Source organism: Hyaena hyaena, unplaced genomic scaffold, assembly GCF_003009895.1.
Source record: "Hyaena hyaena isolate Hyena2069 unplaced genomic scaffold, ASM300989v1 scaffold_94, whole genome shotgun sequence".
Lineage (NCBI taxonomy): Eukaryota > Metazoa > Chordata > Mammalia > Carnivora > Hyaenidae > Hyaena > Hyaena hyaena.
In genome coordinates this window covers 3191477-3211728 of record NW_024080726.1, presented here as the reverse complement: position 1 = coordinate 3211728, position 20252 = coordinate 3191477, and the positions used below count along the sequence as shown (strand labels likewise).

The 20252-nt window shown below is 52.5% G+C and overlaps 1 protein-coding gene across 2 annotated transcripts; it reads left to right on the top strand.

Moving 5' to 3' along the window:
- Window positions 1-1974: 1974 nt before the first annotated feature.
- On the top strand, window positions 1975-19807 carry PARK7 (Parkinsonism associated deglycase). Of its 2 annotated transcripts, XM_039234991.1 has the most exons (7): window positions 1978-2093; window positions 2948-3062; window positions 4671-4772; window positions 6889-6948; window positions 7731-7800; window positions 12043-12129; window positions 19238-19807. In XM_039234991.1, exons 2-7 carry the CDS (start codon window positions 2973-2975, stop codon window positions 19396-19398), a joined length of 570 nt encoding a protein of 189 aa, XP_039090922.1. In that variant the 5' UTR covers window positions 1978-2093; window positions 2948-2972; the 3' UTR covers window positions 19399-19807. The 2 variants fall into 2 exon arrangements, with proteins under 2 accessions (XP_039090923.1, XP_039090922.1); XM_039234992.1 differs by lacking the exon at window positions 12043-12129 and having other exon boundaries at window positions 1975-2093.
- Window positions 19808-20252: the final 445 nt, after the last annotated feature.

Sequence of the window (20252 nt, the reverse complement as noted above, 5' to 3'; positions counted from 1 at the left end):
CTTCTTAAAATGCCAAATGATTAGACACTTAAAATTTTTTTGCACAATGCAGTGTTGCATGAATACATCTATTTACAATTCTTAAAAATTAAATTTTTTTTAACATTTATTCATTTTTGAGAGACAGAGAGACAGAACCTGAGTGGGGGAGGCGCAGAGAGTGGGAGCCACAGAATCTGAAGCCGGCTCCAGGCTTCTGCCTGTCAGCACAGAGCCCTAGGTGGGGCTCGAACTCACCACGAGATCATGACCTGAGCTGAAGTTGGACGCTTAATCGACTGAGCCACCCAGGCGCCCCTATAATCCTTAAAATCTCTCATCACCACTGTAGAATCTCATGAAATATACTCAAGTGCTTTGTAAACTAACAAAGGAATGTAAGTTATTTCTTGAAAAGAAACATGTTTTTAGTATTTTAACCGAAACTTCAAAAACCTGACATACTTAAAATACTGTTTGATCTCACATAATACTGGTGAGAGGGCTAAGTGACTCACTCAGCTTGCATGGAGTCGCTCCAGTGTATTTACCACTTCTGGGAATTTACCCACCAGTTTTACCCACACAAGTAGGATGTATGAATAAGGTTATTCAGTGCAGTGCTGTCTGTACAGAAAGCAACTGGAAATAACCTGTCTTATCAGTAAAGCATCGGTAAATAAACCATGGGACATGGCACAATGGCATACTAGCTGGAAAAAAAAAGAGGAAGTTCTTTTTGATAAGGAAAGATCTCCAACACATTCAATTAATAAGCCGGTGGCAGTGCGAGATAAAGGGCAGAACAATGTAGATAATCTGCTACATTTCTGAGAAAGAGGTAAAACTGTAGTTCTAGCTTTTGCTTGCATAAGGAAAACACTGGAAAGATGCCCAGGAAATTAATATAACATCACCCTCGGGCAGCAGTGGGGAGGGTCCGGGTGGGGACAAGGCCAGGGGCCCATCTGTTCAATGTTAACTGTTGTCAGATTCGTTTTTGAAATGGGTTAAACTATCAGCATTCAGGGGGCGCCTGGGTGGCTCTGTCGGTGAAGCATTTGGCTCTTGGGTCTGGCTCTGGCCATGATCCCATGGTTTAGGAGTTCGAGCCCCGCTCAGGCTCTGCCTGACCGTGCAGAGCCTCCTTGGGATTCTCTCTCTCTCTCAAAATAAATAAAAACTTTAAAAAAAAAAAAAAGATCAGTATTCAACTCATACTTGTAAAACATAAATTTGAGATTATATAATTTAAAGCGCTTGTCAGATCACCGTGCTCAGCAGCGCTCCGCGGTGGGATGTTCGGAAAAAAGAACTCTGAGAAACGAACACACGTGAAATCATCGCATGCAAATAAATGCTGGGTCGCAGGCGATCGAGGTCCGGCAGGCCGCCCTGGGGAGACGGGGTCGGGAATAGGCGGCGGGTGGGAGGGTGGCGGACGCGGGCGGGCGCTCCAAGGGAGGCCGAGTGCACAGAAGCGTGAAGGTACAACTCCGCTCCAGGAAAACGGGGTACAGCAAACCGCCAAGCTCCCGAGGGGGTGCCCCCGCCTCCGCCCGGTGGGGAAAACCGAGTTAACTCCGGCGGCCGCCGGGGACGGGCCGGACCACGCCACTCGAGGCGGGGGAGACTTCGTGTCCACGCGCGAGCCCACGGCATTCCCGGGGCGCTGGTTGGAGACGACCCCCAGACGCAGAGCCGGGACGCGAAAAGGCGGGCGCACCCCGCAGCGGCCCAAGGTGGGCTCGGCCGGACGTGACGTAAGGGACGAGCAGCGCTAGTGCAGGCGGCTCGGGGTTGAGGAGGAAGTGGGGGCCTGGGCGGCGGGCGTCTGCGCAGTCCCGGGGGGGCGGGGCAGAATGAGAAGCCGGGCGTCGTGCGCCTGCGCGTGATCAGGCTGCGGGGGGCGGAGGAAAGACGGGCGTCTGCGCCGTACCGGGGAGGCGGGGCCGGACGTGGACGGGGGCGGGGCGGCGTGCGTCTGCGCAGTGCGGGGCTGAGGGCCCGAACCCTGGCGACGTGCGTGCGTGCGTGCGTGTGTGCGCGCGACCCGTTTAGTCCCGTTCTGCTTCTGCTCGGTCGTCCCCGGCGCGGAGTTGGGCAGAGTCGAGGTTCGGGTCGGGGTCTGGGGAGCGCTCAGGGTGGCGAGGGGACCACGGGCACCCCGGCGCGGGCCTCGGAAGGGGCCGCCGAGGGACGAGGTCCCGCCGCGCCTGCGGAGCGGGCGGCCTTCGGCCGGGAGCGCACGGGGCGGCGTCGGCCGCTCCGGGAGTGTGTGCCCGGCGTCCGGCAGTGGGGACTGGCCGGTGCGGTGTTTGTGGAAGTGCCCTCCTTAGCCTCTGGTTTGCACGGACAGCAATCTGCACAAGAACAGGCTCCAAGCCGCCCAGCCCCTCGCTTGGCAGCTGCCGTTTACGAGAGGGCCAAGTGCAAAGAAAGAATCCGGTGGGGCCGAGTGTAGTGGGGGATTCCCGTGTTTCCACGTCATCAAAAAATGTGATAGACTATTTAACACTGTTAACTTTCCAGAATTTTTCGTACAGTTATTGGAACTTAAAAAAAAAATCCCCTCCAAAAATCTCAACGGCTCATTGCTAAAGTCTGTGTGCAGCTTTTTGCCCGTGAAATTAAGTTTAGTCGTTTCTTTGAAATAGTACTAACAAAAAGAAAGTTAAATGCAAGAGCTGTGTGTTACTGTATATTGGATTTTTTTTAAAAAATACGGTAAAAGGAAATCCAAACAGTACTAACACGTGTTAGCAGCCTTACTGTGTTCTCTCAAAAATCCTGCACTTGAAATTCTGTGTAAACCAGTATTAACCTATAAGCGCTTTTGTTTGTCTGTCTATGAGAACTTTTTCCCTAAGAAGCACCTCGATACTCTGCTTAAAAATGTTCCTAAGCTTAAAGTTTTTGGCTATTTTTAGGGTTGCAGTGAAAGTTTAATTTTTTTTTTTTTATTAAGTCTTGAACAAAAGTATAACATAAAAATGGCTTCGAAAAGAGCTCTGGTCATCCTGGCCAAAGGAGCAGAGGAGATGGAGACAGTCATTCCTGTCGATGTCATGAGGCGAGCCGGAGTAAGTCCCCTAATGTCTTCTAGCCTTCCTCCTTTTCAAAATTTTTGGGTTTTGAAGTCATTTTGAATAAAATAATATTCAGTGTACTTCATAAAATATTTGAAACACAAATTCAGATGACTGTTTAATAATAATTACCTGTTTATTCACTGTCCACGTTTAATACTTGTTAGTATTTTGCCATATTTCTTTTAGATCTACTTCCTGAGGAGTAGATGTGTTAAACATCTTTTTTTGGTTTATTTATTTTGAGAGAGAAAGTGCATGTGTGAGCAGGTAGGGTGGGAGGAGAGAGAATTCCAAACAGGCCCCATATGCTGTCAGCACAAAGCCCAGTGTGGGGCTCAAACCCATGAACTGTGAGATCATGACCTGAGCCAAAATCAAAGAGTTGGACACTCGATTGACTGAACCACCCAGTTGCCCCCTGAGGAACAAATGCTTAAAAGAAATAAAGCCTTACCCAGCCCTCTTTGTGGATTTCCCCAATGCTATGATTTCCCTTCCTCTGGCCCCAGAGATAGCTCTATCCTCATTGATGTGTGTCCATCCCATGCATGTCTTCAAAGTAGCATTAAACAGCAGGTGCATTTTGCATCTCTCTCTTTCTCTCTATGTATACACACACACACACACACACACACACATCCGTAGTGAGCAGTTAAATAGCATTTACTGATACATTATTTATTTACTGGTGTCATTCTGAGTACATCATGTAAGCTTGTTGAACTCTTCCAACAACCCCGTGAGTTATTGCCACCCTCATTGTACAATTGAAGAAACTGAGGCACAGTGACACTAGAGGAAGTGTGCACATTGTAGACTTAGTAAGAAGAGCCAATACTCAGGCCCCTAGCAGTCTGGCCTCAGAGTCTATTAACCCTTCCTTTCTCTGCTTCCCATAAGTGAAGACACACAGATGCAGTTTGTTTCTCTACAATAGCTACTTGGCGTTCTGCTGTATGAATGTGCTGTGGTCTGCTCTGACAGTTTCACGGCATTTCAATTCTGTGATATTCTCGCAGAGATTTTCTTCTGCAAACGTGTGGAAAGTTTTTCCAGGTTTAATGACTGAGAGTGGAATTGCTCGGCCAGAGGACAGCCCACAGTACCCTCACCTGGGTTTTGCCAGCTCCCCAACACGTGGGCCCCCCTGCAGTATAGGAAAATTCCCATTTTTCTAGTATACCAGCTCTTGCTTAGGTCAACTTTGTAAATTTTTGCAAGCAAAAGTAGGATTTCATTGTTCTAACTTGTCTTTCTGTTTTAAGAAAATACCATGACCTTTAAATGACAGCAGTAACTCTGCAAGGTGGATTAGTAACAGGATGATCATGTAATTATCACCCGAACCAGAACACTTGTGGGAGAAAGGACACTAACCAGACGGGGTCCCAGGACAGCATCTGTGAGTCAGGACTGTTTTAGGGAAACCGGGACAGAGCCGGTTATAAAGTACATTTCACTAACTTACTAGCTGCGGCGCAGCATCAGCATGGTTTTATGGCAGTATTTCCTGCCAAGTTATTTTAAAACACAGCAGCTGTGAAAATGTTACTCTAGATTTATGTCTCAGGGTCAGATGTGATGATGTCTTTCTCCTAGATTAAAGTCACCATTGCGGGTCTGGCTGGGAAGGACCCAGTGCAGTGTAGCCGAGATGTTCTCATTTGTCCGGATGCCAGTCTGGAAGATGCAAAAAAAGAGGTTTGTTCCCTGTACCTGGAATTGCTCCTTCCTGTGACTGTCCGTTTCTTGCACTGTCTTTTGATTATGTCTGAGGCTGTGAGCACCGACTTATTTTAAGAAAGTTACTTTGTGTGGAAGTCTTCCCCACTGTAATAAGCCCTGGGACATCGAGGGCACTGCCGTTTTTTATCTATGAGACCTGGCGGCTCGCTGTCGCGTGCACTGGCTGTGCGGTGGGACGTTTTCCTCAGGGCTCTTCTGGCCTCGCAGTTTAGCCTCCTGTCGTAACGTTGTACCCGATGGAAAGAATCAACTGTCACATTTCCTGTCCGTTTCTTTTTTTTTTTTTTTAAGTTTAATATTTAACATTTTAAAAAAATGTTTATTTTTGAGAGAGAGATGGAGTGTCAGCAGGGGAGGGGCAGAGAGAGAGGGAGACACAGAATCCGAAGCAGGCTCCAGGCTCTGAGCTGTCAGCACAGAGCCTGACATGCAGCTCGAACCCATGAACCGTGAAGTTGTGACTTGAGCCGAAGTCAGATGTCCAGCCGACTGAGCCACCCAGGCGCCCCTCATTTCTTGTTTTTTATTCGATAGCTGCTTTTAGCCTTTCCTTTTTCAGTGTCCCAGACATAGTTATGTGATTCATTTTATGTGGATCAGCTCATTGTTGATTTGTGGTGGGATTACGGGAGCAGTAAGAATCCTTGTTAATCGTGCCACATTATCTGACGGTTGCCTTCGACAGCCGCTGACACTGGGGAATCTGTCTGGAGCTGTAGTCCCTTTCCGCAGACGCGAGCTAACCCACACCTGCATAGACCCTTTCGCACACCCTTTCATGTAGTTCGTTGCTTAGTGGCCAGTGTGATTGGGGTGTAGGCTCTGTGCTCTTGGGGCATAGATGTTCCAGAAAAAGAAGTGGAGATGGCTCGTGGACGGCCACTTGCGCCCTGCTGAGGACCCCAGAGCACAATTCCTAGGCTCAGACGCACAGAGCGTTTATTCCTTTCTAATAAATTCACGTATTTCAGTGCCAGATTGTGGGGTATAGGAATGTTGGTATTTACATAAAAACTGTTGAAACGTCTTAAGTGGCATGTTGCAAGTGGCCGAATAGAAGTACATACTCGCTCTTCTCTGGTCTTTTTCATCTCGTGGAGTCTGGGTATTTTAGGACTGTGGTTACCTTTTGCGTCTGTTGATTTAGATTCTAAAAGGAGTGGAAGAAATTCTGCGCTTCACACACTTTGTTTAGTTGGTAGTTCCGCCTGGTTTGAAAACAGCAGCAGAACGTTCATGGTTGTGAAAAGTAATCCTAAGTAGTGTGTGTTGCACTAAGTAGGTACTAAATTTCCACTTTATAAATTGCTAATGGCCAAATTTTTAAGTATCTTTTTAACGTCTTAAAGTATTGTGCACCAAGTTCTCTTTCACGAGTGGAATCAAGTTTGGAATCTGCCAATTCGGTGTATGGGATGCTAAAGGCCTGTATCATTATTCTCCCCTAAGTTCCATCTTTCATAGAACGAAAACCTTTTTCTGTGTCTTTTACCTACAGTTGTTCCTTTAATTATTTTTATCACCGGGTGCATTCGTGTTGGAAAGATAACCCCTAGGCAGTGCGTACCTAGAGAGTCAGTGTTAAAGGTCCCCGTTCTGACGGCCGTCTCCCCGCCATCCCACACCACACCCCCTTAGCAGCTGGGCTGTCCTGTCTGTGGGTACCGTGGACCCCGTGTGTGTCAGGGACACACACACATCTACATTTTTTAAGTAAGTTCTGTGCGAAACATGGGGCCTGAACTCAGAACCCCGAGATCAAGAGTCTCTTGCTCCACCAACTGAGCCAGCCAGGCGCCCCCTTTTTCCCCCTCCTTTTTTACAAGAACGAGATCTTCCTACCCCTGTCCCCCAGCAGCACGGATGTCCCTTCCTGTTACTATAGTCAGAGTTTTTGCCCGTTACCACAGCGTTCCGTCATAGACGTACCGTGATTGACTGAGCTGTGCTTCTGTGAACGGTGTTCTGCTGTGACCCACATTTAAGATAGGAAAACGTTTTTGGACTGTGGCTTTGGTGCGCGTCTCAGATGAAACGTTTTTCCCTTTTCTGTTTTGTTTCTGAACTACAGGGCCCCTACGACGTGGTGGTTCTGCCGGGAGGTAACCTGGGCGCACAGAACTTATCTGAGGTAAAAACCGTGTGAGGGAGGCACTTCAGCCTCTGCCCGTGTTCTGCCGGTTTTTTGCTCGTCACATCTCTCAGGACGGAGGCTGGGAGTGAACTGGGAACAGGGGAGGTGGGCAGAATGGTGTTCTAGCTTCTCAGGGGAAACACCTCTGGTGACATTTAAAATGAACCTAGTTTTGTGTCTCACGGAGGTTTAGGCATCGGAAGATGGGAGCCTGCTGGCTGCTCGGCACCGGGGCGCGGGCGGGGGGCGCGGGCGGGGGCTGCGAGCTGGGGGGGAGGTGGCGGCGGCGAGGCCCCTGCTTCTTCATCGAAGCCTCTTCCTCTTCCGTGAGAGGCCGCCTGCCCGAAGGGAGGGGGAGGGAGGGGCGAGAGACTGAAGCGCGCAAGGCAGGTGGAGTCAGACATTTGGGACCCGCTGGGCCCCGTCCCCGGCTCTGCCGTCGGGGAACACGCCGGATGCCGCGTGCCCGCCCTGCTGCTCTCTCCCGGGGGCGCCGAGCGGCAGGGGTCCGTGCGCCCGAGGGAGACGGCTTTTCTCGTCCCGTCTTTAAACACCTTTAAGAAAAGGATGCCCTTCCCTCGTAACGGATGCCTTGACCGGGTTTAGCAGTGTACAAACAGTATGAATTTGAGAATTTTTCTGTTACTGGTTTAGAAATATTATTAGAAAGTTGATTGAAAATCTTGCGTTTTACACTAAGAGCGGGTTCTCTCAGTGTCCGGCGGGCCATTGGCGGCGGCTTAGTGACAACCTGACGTGTCTGGGTTTTCTTTGCACAGTCCGCTGCCGTGAAAGAGATCCTGAAGGAGCAAGAGAAGAGGAAGGGCCTCATCGCCGCCATCTGTGCAGGTAGCGTGCGGTTCGTTTCTCCCCGAACTCCGTGGCAGGCTCATCTTTGATTGTAAGATTTTGCTGCACAGACTTCTTTCCCTTCACAACGCGCGCGGGGCCTCTGCACGGGCACACTTAGTTTGCGCGGCATGAGGTCCGTGTCGCTTCCGAAGCGAGTACAGTTCTCTTTCCTGCTTCTCTGCACTTTTTTGTCTGCGTTCTGTGAAACTTCGTGTTCTCTTTGGTTGACCTCTGAGGAAAGTAACGCCCTCTGGAACTCAGCACGCAGCTGGTTGCGGCAGATCTCTGTGCCAGCCAGTAGGGCTGCCAGCACCCGCTCAGCGAGACTCGGTCAGCCGGAAACACGACGGCCCCGTCCCGTGTCTGCCCTGCCGATCCTGGGGCCGCGGTGCTTTCCGCCTGGCCCTCGTGTGGAGCGGTCTCCGGCACTGTGCGGTCTGTCACGTCAGTTAGAGGACGGTCGTCAGTGCTTCCTGGATGTCCCCACATCTTTGAAAACCAGTAATACTTTGTTTTCTGGAAGCGCCATGACATCCATTCTTAACGCTCTGGTAGCAGGATATCCTGCCACCTTGCATTTTTCCAGAGCGTAGTTCTTGGACCCAGGCCTTTATGAAACGTTTGTCACGAGAGCGAGTAAATCAATGACTGGATGGGTGGTTTGATAAAACGACACCGTGTTGTGCGCAGCACAGTGGGCCCATTAAAGAAGTTGTAAGTCGGGGACCCTGGGGACTTTGCAGTACAACAGAGCTTCCTAGAGCTCTTTCAGAGGCATCATAAGGTGAAAGCAGATACTGATGTTATTTGCCCTTTTCCTTCTTGTGCTCGGGAGAGTGTGACGATGCCACCGTCGGGGCGTGGCATGTGTGCTCAACGCGTTCTTGTGTCATAAAAATGTCCCGGTTTTTCATTTCTGACCCGGCAGTTACAGAGAGCTGTAACTCATGTAAAAGGAGGGTCCCAAGACCCGAATGTTCAAGGACCGCTGCATCGGAGCCTGGGAGGGACCGCGGAGGTGACCACCCGGGGGGACTGTCCTTGGGTTCCAGTCCACACCAGCCCCTTGACCCGCCCTCGGGGCCCGGGTCTGTCCTCGCGGGAGGACCCTGCTGCCCACGCACATGCCTCTCTCTGGGTGCGAGACCCAGGTCCTCTTCGATGGGCGAGGCCTTGGTGCGGTCGCTCTCAGCCCCTGGCCGCGGCCTCACTCGTGGGTTCTCTGACCCAAGGAAGGGTTTGGGCTGGATTCGTTCCCTTCTGAGTCTGCTGAAAGGAAGAGCCACGTGTCGGTTTGTCCCTGAGGTGGCCGGAGGGTTGGCCACATCTGGTTCCCGGTTTCATGCTCAGGCAGCTCGAACGCCGTGCGAAGGAGCTGAGGCTTGAGAATTATTAAATCTCTGTTAGACATAAACAGCGCTGACATGGTGTTTGTGTTGTTGACTGGCCCACTGCCCGCCCTGCTGGTGCCGCAGGAAGTAGGAAGTGTGGAGAGAAATAGGTGGTTCTGAAGTGTCGCAGTTAGGGACTGGGGCTTGGCCCCGAGTGCTGAGTGCTTGAGACAAACTGGAGGGCGGACGGGATAAGAAAGTGAAATGAGATTCACTTGGGGTCTGGAGGGAAAGGAGCCTGGAGGTTGTTCTAGGTACGGCTCCAGGGCGGGGAGGAGCTGGGGTGACCCGGGTGCTGTCTGTGTGAGTCACCACACGGTGGCGCTGTTGGCTGTAGTGTCGTGGCCGCCCAGGGGCTCCCCTGTGGTGCCCTCTGCTCAGAGCCCAGAGCTGGTCCCCTGCACACACGCGGCAGTAGTTTCATCTGCCGACATTTCAAGTAACGGTAGTTCAATATTTCTTCTCGAATTCTCCAGGTAGGATTCTTAAGCTCCAGAAAGCAATAATTATGGGCTTATCAGGGTGAGTAAGCCATCACTCAAGTCCTACGTTCAACCGAAACGTGAATTTATTAACAGTACTGTAGGCAGCAGTTTCATCAGCAGAAGGGAGCAGCCTAAAGATTCTAACTCACCGTATGATCGTTCTCCTCACCGTACAGTCACCTCTGGAGGTTTGCTTTCAGAAAATACAAGGTCACGTAGGTAGTTATTTGTCTCTTCACATCTTACAAAGTAAGAGTTAAGGGTCATTGATGAGTCCATTAGCATAAAAATTGAGTGATAATTCAGTCTTTACAGACTTAAAATATGCTACCATACATAGCTATCTGGTACATAAGATAAAAATACGGTGCAGACAGACATCAGATCTATTTGAGAACTTTGATTTAGGAGATAGAAATTGGGACTGGCCTGATGGCAGGTGGAAAGCTTATGTAATTACATATTATTTGTCGATCTTCCTTTGGGCAGCCGACACGTGTAGTCTGTAGCTCCCTTTTCCTGGGAAGTGTGTTGGAAAGTGAAAGGTCAGTGAGAGCAGGTGAGTGGGTGGCTGAGGCTGAAGCACTCTGGCTCCGTCCTTGGGTCCCAGCCTCAGCTTTGGGTCCTAACCTATTTTTTTTTTTTTTTAATGTTTATTTTTGAAAGAGAGAAAGGGAGAGACGGAGTGCAAACAAGGGAGGGGCAAAGAGAGGGAGACACAGAATCTGAAGCAGGCTCCTGGCTCTGAGCTGTCAGCACAGAGCCCAGTGCGGGGCTCAAATCCACAAGCTACCAAGTCATGACCTGAGCCGAAGTCAGAAGCTCAACCAACTGAGCCACCTAGTTGCCCCTTTTTAAAAATTTTTTCAGGGGCGCCTGGGTGGCTTAGTTGGTTAAGCGTCTGACTTTCGCTTAGGTCATGATCTCGCGGTTCGTGGGTTCGAGCCCGGTGTCGGGCTCTGTGCTGACTGCCAGCTCAGAGCCTGGAGCCTGTTTCAGAGTCTGTGTCTCCCTCTCTCTCTGACTCTCCCCTGCTCACACTGTGTCTCTCTCTCTCTCTCTCCTAGAAATAAATAAAAATATTAAAAAAAAAAAATTTTTTAATGTTTATTTTTGAGAGAGAGAGAGAGAGAGAACGAAACAGAGCGTGAGCATGAGAGAGAGACATAGAATTCCAAGCAGGCTCCAGGCACAGAGCCCACCATGGGGCTGGAACTCACAAATCATGAGATCATGACCTGAGCTGAAGTCAAAAGCTTAAAACAACTGAGCCACCCAGGTGACCCATATATTTTGTTTATTTTTTGAGAGACGGCGTGAGCAGTGGAGGGTCAGAGAGAGAGAGAGACAGAGAATTAGAAGCAGGCCTCAGGCTCTGAGCTGTCAGCACAGAGCCTGGCGTGGGGCTTGAATCCATGAACCGTGAGATCATGACCTGAGCTGAAGTCGGACGCTCAACCGATTGAGCCCCCAGGTGCCCCACGTCCTAACCTGTTTTGAGGGTCTCATTGCTGTTCTGAAGCATGTGTTTCTAGGTGTGACAGGCTTAGAGAAAAAGGTAGAATACTTTTTTTTTTTTTTTTTAAGTTTCAAGGTAAGCTAAGAAAGTCCTAAAGTGTTTTTGTTTTAGTCCTTATCTGAGGAACGTTACAGCCAAAATATGGTAGTGATTCTCAGTGAAATTACCATTTTCAATGAATACTTTTGGAGCAAAAATCTCACGTTAGCAACTGCATATCTTAGAGGATCAGAAACGGACACTGGTGCATGGGCTTCGGTGGTCACCAGTAAAGAAGTGCCAGCGCCCCGGCATGTCAGAGTTCTGGGCGTTTCACAGGCATAGTGTCTTCAGGGCTGGACAGTGTCCTGGTCACTGGGACAGCCCCACCACCTGGGGTGCTCGGATGGATAGACGGATGAGTGAGCGCTCCGTTTTCATTTTCAAGTAGAAAACCAGAATGAGTCTGGAAATAGTGGTCAAGGCCAGAAGTTTGGAGCGCAGCAGCTGCCTTTAACGTGTGACAGAAGCTATCACGTGCTAAGAGTCAGGCCTTGGTGGTCTCTGTCCTTGTCCCCCCACACACCTGCCTGCAGGGACCCCACTCTGTTTATCTGGAGGCGGCTCCATATCGTTTGATTAACTGGTTATCGAAGTATTTTGAGTTTGTACACTTTTGCCACATGCGCTCAGCACATGGTTTATGGTACACACTCCGCACCTATCATACTAAAAAGTGTTTACTTTTAGAATCATCAGGATGTTTTAGGTAAGAGCCTCCTGGATTTGAAAAATATTTCCGTTGCGTTTTTAAACCATTAGGTTTTTTATGTCCATACTTAAGTCTTTTTATTAATCTTCTCAGGTCCGACGGCTCTTTTGGCTCATGAAATAGGTTTTGGAAGCAAAGTTACGACACACCCGCTTGCTAAAGACAAAATGATGAATGGGAGTAAGTATATGCTTGTATTTTATTAATTAAAAAAATTTTTTTTTAAGTTTATTTTGAGAAAGAGAGAGAGTAAGCAGGAGAGGGCAGAGACAAGAGAGAGAATCCCAGGCAGGCTTCACACCAGCAGTGTAGAGCCTGACACGGGGCTCGAACCCATGAATTGTGAGATCGTGGCCTGAGTCAAACACTTAACCGACTGAGCCACCCAGGCACTGCTGTGCTTTTTTTTTTTTTTTTTTAATTTTTTTTTTATAGTTTATTTGTGGGACAGAGAGACAGAACATGAGCGAGGGAGGGGCAGAGAGAGGGAGACATAGAATCTGAAACAGGCTCCAGGCTCTGAGCTGCCAGCACAGAACCTGATGCGGGCCTCGAACCCACGAACCGCGAGATCATGACCTGAACCGAAGTCGGGCGCTTAACTGACTGAGCCACCCAGGCGCCACCCAGCTGCCCCTTGTGCTTGTTTTAACATATGAAAAGACCTTCTCAGAAAGCTGTGCTTTAGCTTTGTGTCCCACCTGGTAACCTTACGCAGCAACTCCCTGTGGTTCGAGGTGCGGTGTGTTCCTCAGTTTCTTCGCCAGTGTTGCGGCTGGAGGGGGAGCGGACGGTGGGGAGGAGGTGGTGCACACCCGTCTCTGGGCATGGTGGCTGGGCTCAGGGGCCAGTAAGCAAAGGCCAGCCCGAGAGTGATTGTCCCAGATGAGAGTGATTTCAGAAAATGCCCCTTTGCCCACAGTCCAGAGCAAAGTGAGTATCGCTCTCTCCCTGGGTGGTGGATCTGTTACCTTGGGTGACAAGTTTCTTTCATAAGTACCAGTTGGACTGTTAACTTTTACTAATTTATTTTTCTAAAAATTTCTATTCGTGGTAAAAAGTGCAAACAGTGCAAAAGGGGTTGAAGTGAAAACATAAATATGCCTTTTCTCTTCCATCCTCACCCCCTTTCTAATTTTCAGAGTAGCTTCTGTTAGAAAGTTTCTTGTGTAACTAGAAATTTCTCCGTACATAACTCCTTATCTTTTGTAGTTTAGTAATTTTATTCAAATGAAGTCCGCTAAATATGTTGTTTTGCAACTTTTTTTTTTTCTTTTTGAGAGCAGATGGGGATGGGTGGGAGAGAGAATCTTAAGCAGGCTCCACACTTAGCTTGGAGCCTGATGCTGGGCTCCATCCCATGACCTTGAGATCACAGCCTGAGCAGAAATCAAATGTTGGATGCTCAACTGACTGACCCCCCCAGGCACCCCTGCAGCTTGCTTTTTCAACCCAAAATTATGTCCTTTTTTGGGTGGAGGAGAGGAAGCTACCATGTATTTCTTTAACGCCTTATGTGACCAGTTATTCGGAGGCTGTAAAAGAAGCCCGCCATTGGGGTGCCTGGGTGGCTCCGTCTTTAAACGCATCACTCTTTTCTGGGTACAATTTGTTAAACATAGGACTCTTGATCTCAGCTCAGGTCCTGAGTTCATGGTTCATGAGTTTGAGCCCTGGATCGGGCCCTGCCACGATCTGTGCCCTCCAGGAGTGAACAGCTCACAGACACAGGACACACACATCAAATTTAACCCTAGAAAGCCGTGTACAGTTAGGCGTACCCACCCAGGCATGTGGACGTAAACCTGTAAATGATGCTCCCTCAGTAACAGCCCCTGCTTCTCAGCTGACGTTCATAACACCAGCCAGGTAGCACCTCCCCCTACCACCTGTCCCCAGAGTGCGTGCACCAAAGAGACAGGGACCCTGGAACTTGCAGAGAGAAAGAGAACTTCACACTAGTGCGGGTCATGGCAGGAGCGTCTGAAATTTCCAGTTAGAAGCCAGAAGTGGTTCGGCTGGCACTGAGCCCGCAGGAATACCGAGAGGCTGGCTCTGTGTTCAACATCGCCAACCGGACATCAGTGAATAAACCAGAGGACAGAACATTAATAGTGGCAGATGATTTGAAAACAGGCATGTCAGGGATAGATTTTGTCCCGGGTCTCCGCCCCGCTCGAGGCTCGTCCTGAACCCCACACAGAGGAGTCTGGTAACGTCCCTTCCATCATCTTCTCACAGCTAGTTCGGGTGGCGCGTTTTTCCCATGTTGCTTTTTCTCTTAATGAAGAGATGGTGCTTTTTAGAGCAGCGTTAGGCTCACCCAAAACGCAGCGGGACGTGCAGGCCTCCCCACCCTGTCTGCGCACGCGCAGTCTCCCTGCGCCGAAGAGGTGCCTTTGTCACAGTAAATCTCCACGGACACGGCGTCACCGCCTCGAATCCATCATTCACATTAGGGTTCGCTCTTGGTGTCGGACATTCAGAATATTCTCAAAGTCAGTCCAAGGTAGTATGTTCTTAAATACCTATCGCTTTATTGGAGCTGCTGGAAAGATACTAAGTTGTCAATAAAACCGTATGTGTGAAAAGTGGGTGGTTTTTTTTCACACGAGGCTCTGGCTGCTGGGCATTTTTTAAGGTAGGAATATAATGTACTCGGGCTGATGGAGAGGTTGTGGAGAGTCAGAAAGATCGGAATCAGGTTTTCTTTAGTGGTTGCAACATGTTGGGGGGAAATGCCCAGTAGCCACGTTCCTCCTTTATCTGAAGGTGGATCTGTTGTGTGTGCTTCCCTGCTGGGCCTCGAGAACGCGGGGCTGGACCAGGAACAGATCGGATGGGTAACTGTCGGCGTTTGTCAGGGACACGCGCAGACATCGCCTGCCGGAGCCTCCCGGGCCCCGGTGCCCAGCAAGGCGGGTACTGGCTTCCCAGAAGAGGAGACCGGCCCCAGCAGGCCAGGCCACTTGCCCAGCGTCAGGCTGGAGCTCAGGCCCTCCTCTGTCCCTCCTCGGGCCCTCCCGCCCCACTCCGTTATGAGGCACCGGGTTCAGCCAGGAAGTCCTTCTACGGGGAGAAAGTGTTAGAAATGTCTGTCCTCTCAGAGCGTCTGAGAAGCGAGGCTGTACTCCTCTCCTGGGTGTCTCTGGTCCTTCTCCCCGTCCCCTCCTCTCCGTCCCCTCGTCCCCATCCCCTCCCCCCATCCCCTCCCCCCTGTCCCCTCCTCCTCCTCAGCATGTGGTGAGCAGGTGCAGGTCAGTGTGAAAATTTTGCTCACATAAGCACTCTGGTCCGAAGGACATGGTCTTCCCTTTTCTCAGTTTTTAAATGAAGAATGGTTACTTTAATAGTCTTTTTAGTTCCTCTGTCTGTTCTCAAAAGCACCTGAAGACCCCCGTCACATAGGTGAGCAGTAAAGCGCCTCATCCCGGGGGCTGGCCGGTGGCGGGGGTGGGGGAGAGAGGAGGGCGCGCGCCTGGCTGCGGGTGGGCTCCTTCCCCCACCCAGCCTCAGTTTCCATCCTGACACCTAAGGATGTCACTGGCCCCTGCCTCACAGGGTCGTTGACAGGCCCGAGCTGGTGTGTGTGATGCACCCGGGACGTTGCCTGGCGTGAGCCCAGCTCTGGGCTGAGCGCGGGGAACACGGCCGTGAACGGGCCGCCCCTGCCCCAGAGGAGGAGTGCGTCCGTCGTGAGTCTGTTGTGATGACGCCGCCACTCGGGCCAGGCGTTCCATTCTGCCCGACTCCCATGGCAGTCTGCAGGGCTGGTGTCATCCCCATTTTATAGAAGAGAAAAGCAAGGCTTAGACTGGACAGCTACTAAATGGCAGGCCTGGAATTTGAACCCAGAGCTGCTGTTCCCAGGAGTAGGTGACTTGTCTTAACGGGTTAAGATAGTGACTGTCTCGTGCTCTCGGGGACTTTGGGTCTCTGGCAACTGCCCTGTTGTAAGAGCCACTGACCAAACAGGAGGTGTGTGCGTGTAAAAGCCGCCGGTAGGTGCTGAGCCCTCGCATCCAGCCTCCCGGCTGTTGCTGCTGCTCTGAAGAGACTGCCTGGCTGTGGGGTGTTTGGTTACAGTAAAAAAGAAGTCAGTAACCAGTGCTTCCTGCCAGCGGACCGTGGCGGGTGGATTTGCGGAGTTCCGAGGCGAGTGGCACCTGCCTCGCTGGCCCTGGGGCGCGCGGTGCCCTTGTCCAGCGTCACCACTAGGTGGGGGTGGTGGGCGGTGCAGACCTTCTGCTCTTCGGGTCGGAACCCTGAAAAGAGCCCTGGGACCTTGAATGCCTGTAACCGGTGCGAGCTGTGGTTGTAATACTTTACCCACGAGGAGAGCGTGCAGGGAGCCATTTAGAGATGGCCTCCCCAGCCCCGGTCCAGGCCGTCACATCACCACTCCCGCAGGCGGGACTGGCCGGGTTCTGGTCGGGCACCCGGGGAGGTCTTGGCCCGGTTCAGCCATCAGTTAGTCAGGTTAGGTCGCCACTGGAGGGAGACCCTCTTCCACCGCAGTGTAACTAGGAGCGTTTTCTTTTAATGCTTGTTTAGTTTTGAGAGCGAGCGAGCAGGGGAGGGGCAGGGAGAGAGGGAGACAGAGGATCTAAAACAGGCCCTGCACTGTCAGCACCGAGCACGGGCTTGAACCCACAGACCTGAGGTCATAACCTGAGCCGAAGTCCAATGCTCCACCGACTGAGCCACTAGGAAAATTTTCATGTTCTGTGTTCAGTTATTTCAGTGGGTGACTTGATTTTTTTTTTTTTTTTAATGTTTATTTTTGAAAGAGAGCGAGCAAGGGCGGGGCAGAGAAGGGGGGTACAGAGGAGCCCAAGCAGGCTCTGCATGGTCAGCACGAACGGTGAGATCATGACCTGAGCCAGAGTCGGACGGTCAACCCCCTGGGCGCCCCTCGGGTGACGATTCCTGACGATGGGGGGGCCTAGTCTCCTGAAGGTCTCTGCCACCCACAAAGGACGGGAATGTTCTCGCGTAGTTTCTTTTTTTAAATTTTTTTTTTTTAATGTTTTATTTATTTCTAGGAGAGAGAGAGACAGCGTGAGAAGGGGAGGGTCAGAGAGAGAGGGAGTCACAGACTGAAACAGGCTCCAGGCTCTGAGCTGGCAGTCAGCACGGAGCCCGACGCGGGGCTCGAACCCACGAACCGCGAGATCATGTCCTAAGCGAAAGTCGGACGCTTAACCGACTAAGCCACCCAGGCGCCCCTTCTCGCGTGGTTTCTAAAGCTCGTGAATACGGCAGGAGCAGATCGCTTCTGCTTTAAGGGGCCCGTAAGATCAGGTGCCCTTTTTCCGTCCGTATCTGTTGAACAAGCATCTCCTGGCTTCCTCCGGCTCCGGGGGCAGAAGGGAACGAGCTGAGCTGTGCTTGCTGGGGGAGCCTGGCGGCGCAGGCTCTGAGTTCTCCAGTAGGGGGAGGGCAGGGGCAGCGCAGGGGCAGCGCAGGGGCAGAGGTGGCTGCCGCAGGGGAACTTTGTGGGCTTCCCCCCCCCCCCTGTCCCGTGTGTGCTTTGTGTCCTTGATCTCTGTGTGGTGCCAGCACCCGCCCAGCCGTAGGACAGACAGCTGGGCGCCCTCGTCACCGCCTCCCTGCGTTCAGTCCTGCACGGAGTTCGGGGCATTTGGTCTCTCCGTGATTTCTCACACTTCATTCCCTCCCCGTCACCCCGGCCCCCACCCGGGTCACAGTAACTCCCACCTGGATGGCATGTGCTTTTCCTTCTCCCCGTGGTTCCTCCCAGTCCAGTCGGTGTGGCTCGGACCCAGGGGGCGCGCCCGTGAGCTGCGGAGCGGAGCCCCCCTTAGTGCGGGGGGAGGTGGCGAAAGCCCCCCCGGGGGCAGAACCTGACGAGCTCCGGTGTGCTCTTTGGAAAGGTGACTCTTCGTGGCGCTGAGCAGAGTGGAGGGAGGGGCAGGCGGAAGGCAGGGCCGGAACGCGGAGGTGCTGCGTGGCCCGGGACGTTCATCCGCCGCCCGGTGCCTGGGAGCCCCTCGTGGTCCCGTTCGCGTTTGAGGCCACGCAGGGCAGGTGAGGGCCCAGCCGGTACCCGCGGAGACAGACTGCCCTCACGTCCCGGCCCCGTCGGCTCTGTCAGGCCGCCACCACTGCCTCCTGTGAGGGGCGCTGCGGGTGGTGGGGACAGCTTTCTGGGCAGCGGGTGCCGGCGCTCCTGAGGACGTAGCGCCGGTGGCCGTGCACCGGGAGGGTTTAGGGCCGTGTGTGCGGGGGGGAAAGCCTTAGGGAGCCGGCGCTGCAGTGCCAGCGTTGTGGCCGTGATTTGCCCACGTGTCTTGTCATTCACTGAATTTGGATACAGGAGAAGCACATGCTTGTTTTACTGTATTTCCCCCCAGACGCCAGTTGGGGACACAGAAGGAAGGCGGTTCCTGAGAAGTGGATGTTGTTTCTCCCTCCGCACATCTCCCCTCCCTGTGTGTCCTGTGTGTGTTTCGCTAGTTTGTTTTTGAGACACAGTGTGTGCGTGATGCAGGCAGTCCGTGGGCCGGAGTCCGTGTGACCGACAGGCTGTAGGGAAAGGAGATTAGAGACGGGGCCTCTCAGGAGGGAATGAATGATTTTCAGGAAAGACGAAGGGGCCCTTGGGAAAGTAGATGGGAAGTGTGATCGTTTGTGACAGTCTGTCTGGTGTCCCCTCCTGGGACAAGAGGCCATCTTCCCTGGCTGATGGACTCCAGGAGGGGGCACGACGGCTGAGGTCCTTCAGGAGGACCTGTCTTCATGCAGGGGCGGGGCGGGGCGGGGGGGTGTCAGAGAAAGCCTCTCCCTGCGGTTGCCATTTGTCCAGTGCCTTCAGCCCCAAAGAGTCACAGCAGCCCATTTCGGGGTGGCCCATTCTGCTTCCCTTCAGTGTCCAGGGTGGAGCCTTGAGCATCTGTTGATGACAGAGGTGAACGATTGGCCTTCCCTCCCCGCCCCCCTCACGCTTACGGAGCCTCTGCAACCGCATTTAACTCCGGTGTCCTGCTTTGTTCCGTTTCACCGGCCGTTAGCGCCTCTCCCCCCCACCGCACATGTTGTAATACCTCCGGTAATATCTCCGCGCTGTGCCCGCACCAGCTTGGCTGCCTCCTCGATTTCCAGCCCTTGGCTACCGTTGTTGTGGGTTTTGGTTTTGGGTTTTTTTTTTAAAAGTGTAGGTGAGACAACCTTCTGTGGTAACAGGGACTTGAGTCGCAGGGCACGGTGACAGTGTTGCCCAGCGGAGCCCATGAGGACGTAACCCTCTGCTCTTCTTATCCGGAAGGTCATTACAGCTACTCCGAGAGCCGCGTGGAGAAGGACGGCCTGATCCTCACGAGCCGCGGGCCTGGAACCAGCTTCGAGTTTGCTCTCGCGATCGTCGAGGCGCTGAGCGGCAAGGACGTGGCCGACCAAGTGAGGGCCCCGCTCGTGCTCAAGGATTAGAGCGGGCGCCTTCGAGAGTGAGCTAGAGAAACAGGCCGTCTGCAGCCATTCTCCCCGCGCTCACTCTAAGCAGAGGGAGCCGTCAGCGTGCAGAGGAGCCTGGTCCCTGCCCGCGACGCCTGCGCTCGCGTCCCCCCCACCCCAACCTTGACTGTCGATAGATGGCATTTAGCGAACTACTGATTGTTTGCATTTATGTCTGGTTTCCCCTTTGTTGTTTGTGAAATCAACTCCTTGTGAGCCTCACTCACGGCTGTTAGCTGTTGATGCAGCCACTGAGGTGAACGAATAGTGACCGCGTTTGTGACAGCAAGAAGGCAAAGGATGAAAGCCAAGATTTAAGAGGCTGTGATTTCCTCCCATTTGTTAATTGCGTATCATTAATGTGCTATTAAAAGATACCCCCGAAGTCGGCTGTAGTAGTGAATTTCTGCAGACTGCCTCCTTTTGACGTGGCAGAAGGGGTCCTCAGACGAAGTGAGAACCTTCCAAGGCTGGTGCAGCCTCCGTCTTCCCTTCCTCCGGTGATGACAGCAGGGGCCCTGGGCCCCGTGGGCTCCCCGCCCCCCCCCCCCCCCCCGCCCCGCTCACCCGCGCTGCTCCCTGCTGAGAAGGCCGGGGACGGGGACCTTCCTCTGCCCGCCCGCCCTTCTGCCTGTGATGGGAAAAGGCCCCGGGCCCCTGGGGCCCCCTCCCCCCCCCCCCCCCCCGGGGCCTCAGCCGAGCCCGCTGGTGGCGTTCTCTCCGCCCAGCGGTCAGGAGGACGTGCAGGCAGCCCGGAGCCCCTGGTAGTCACCCTGTCCCCGAGGAGAGCCCCCCAGGAACGCAGGTCCAGCGGCCCCCGAGCAGGAACG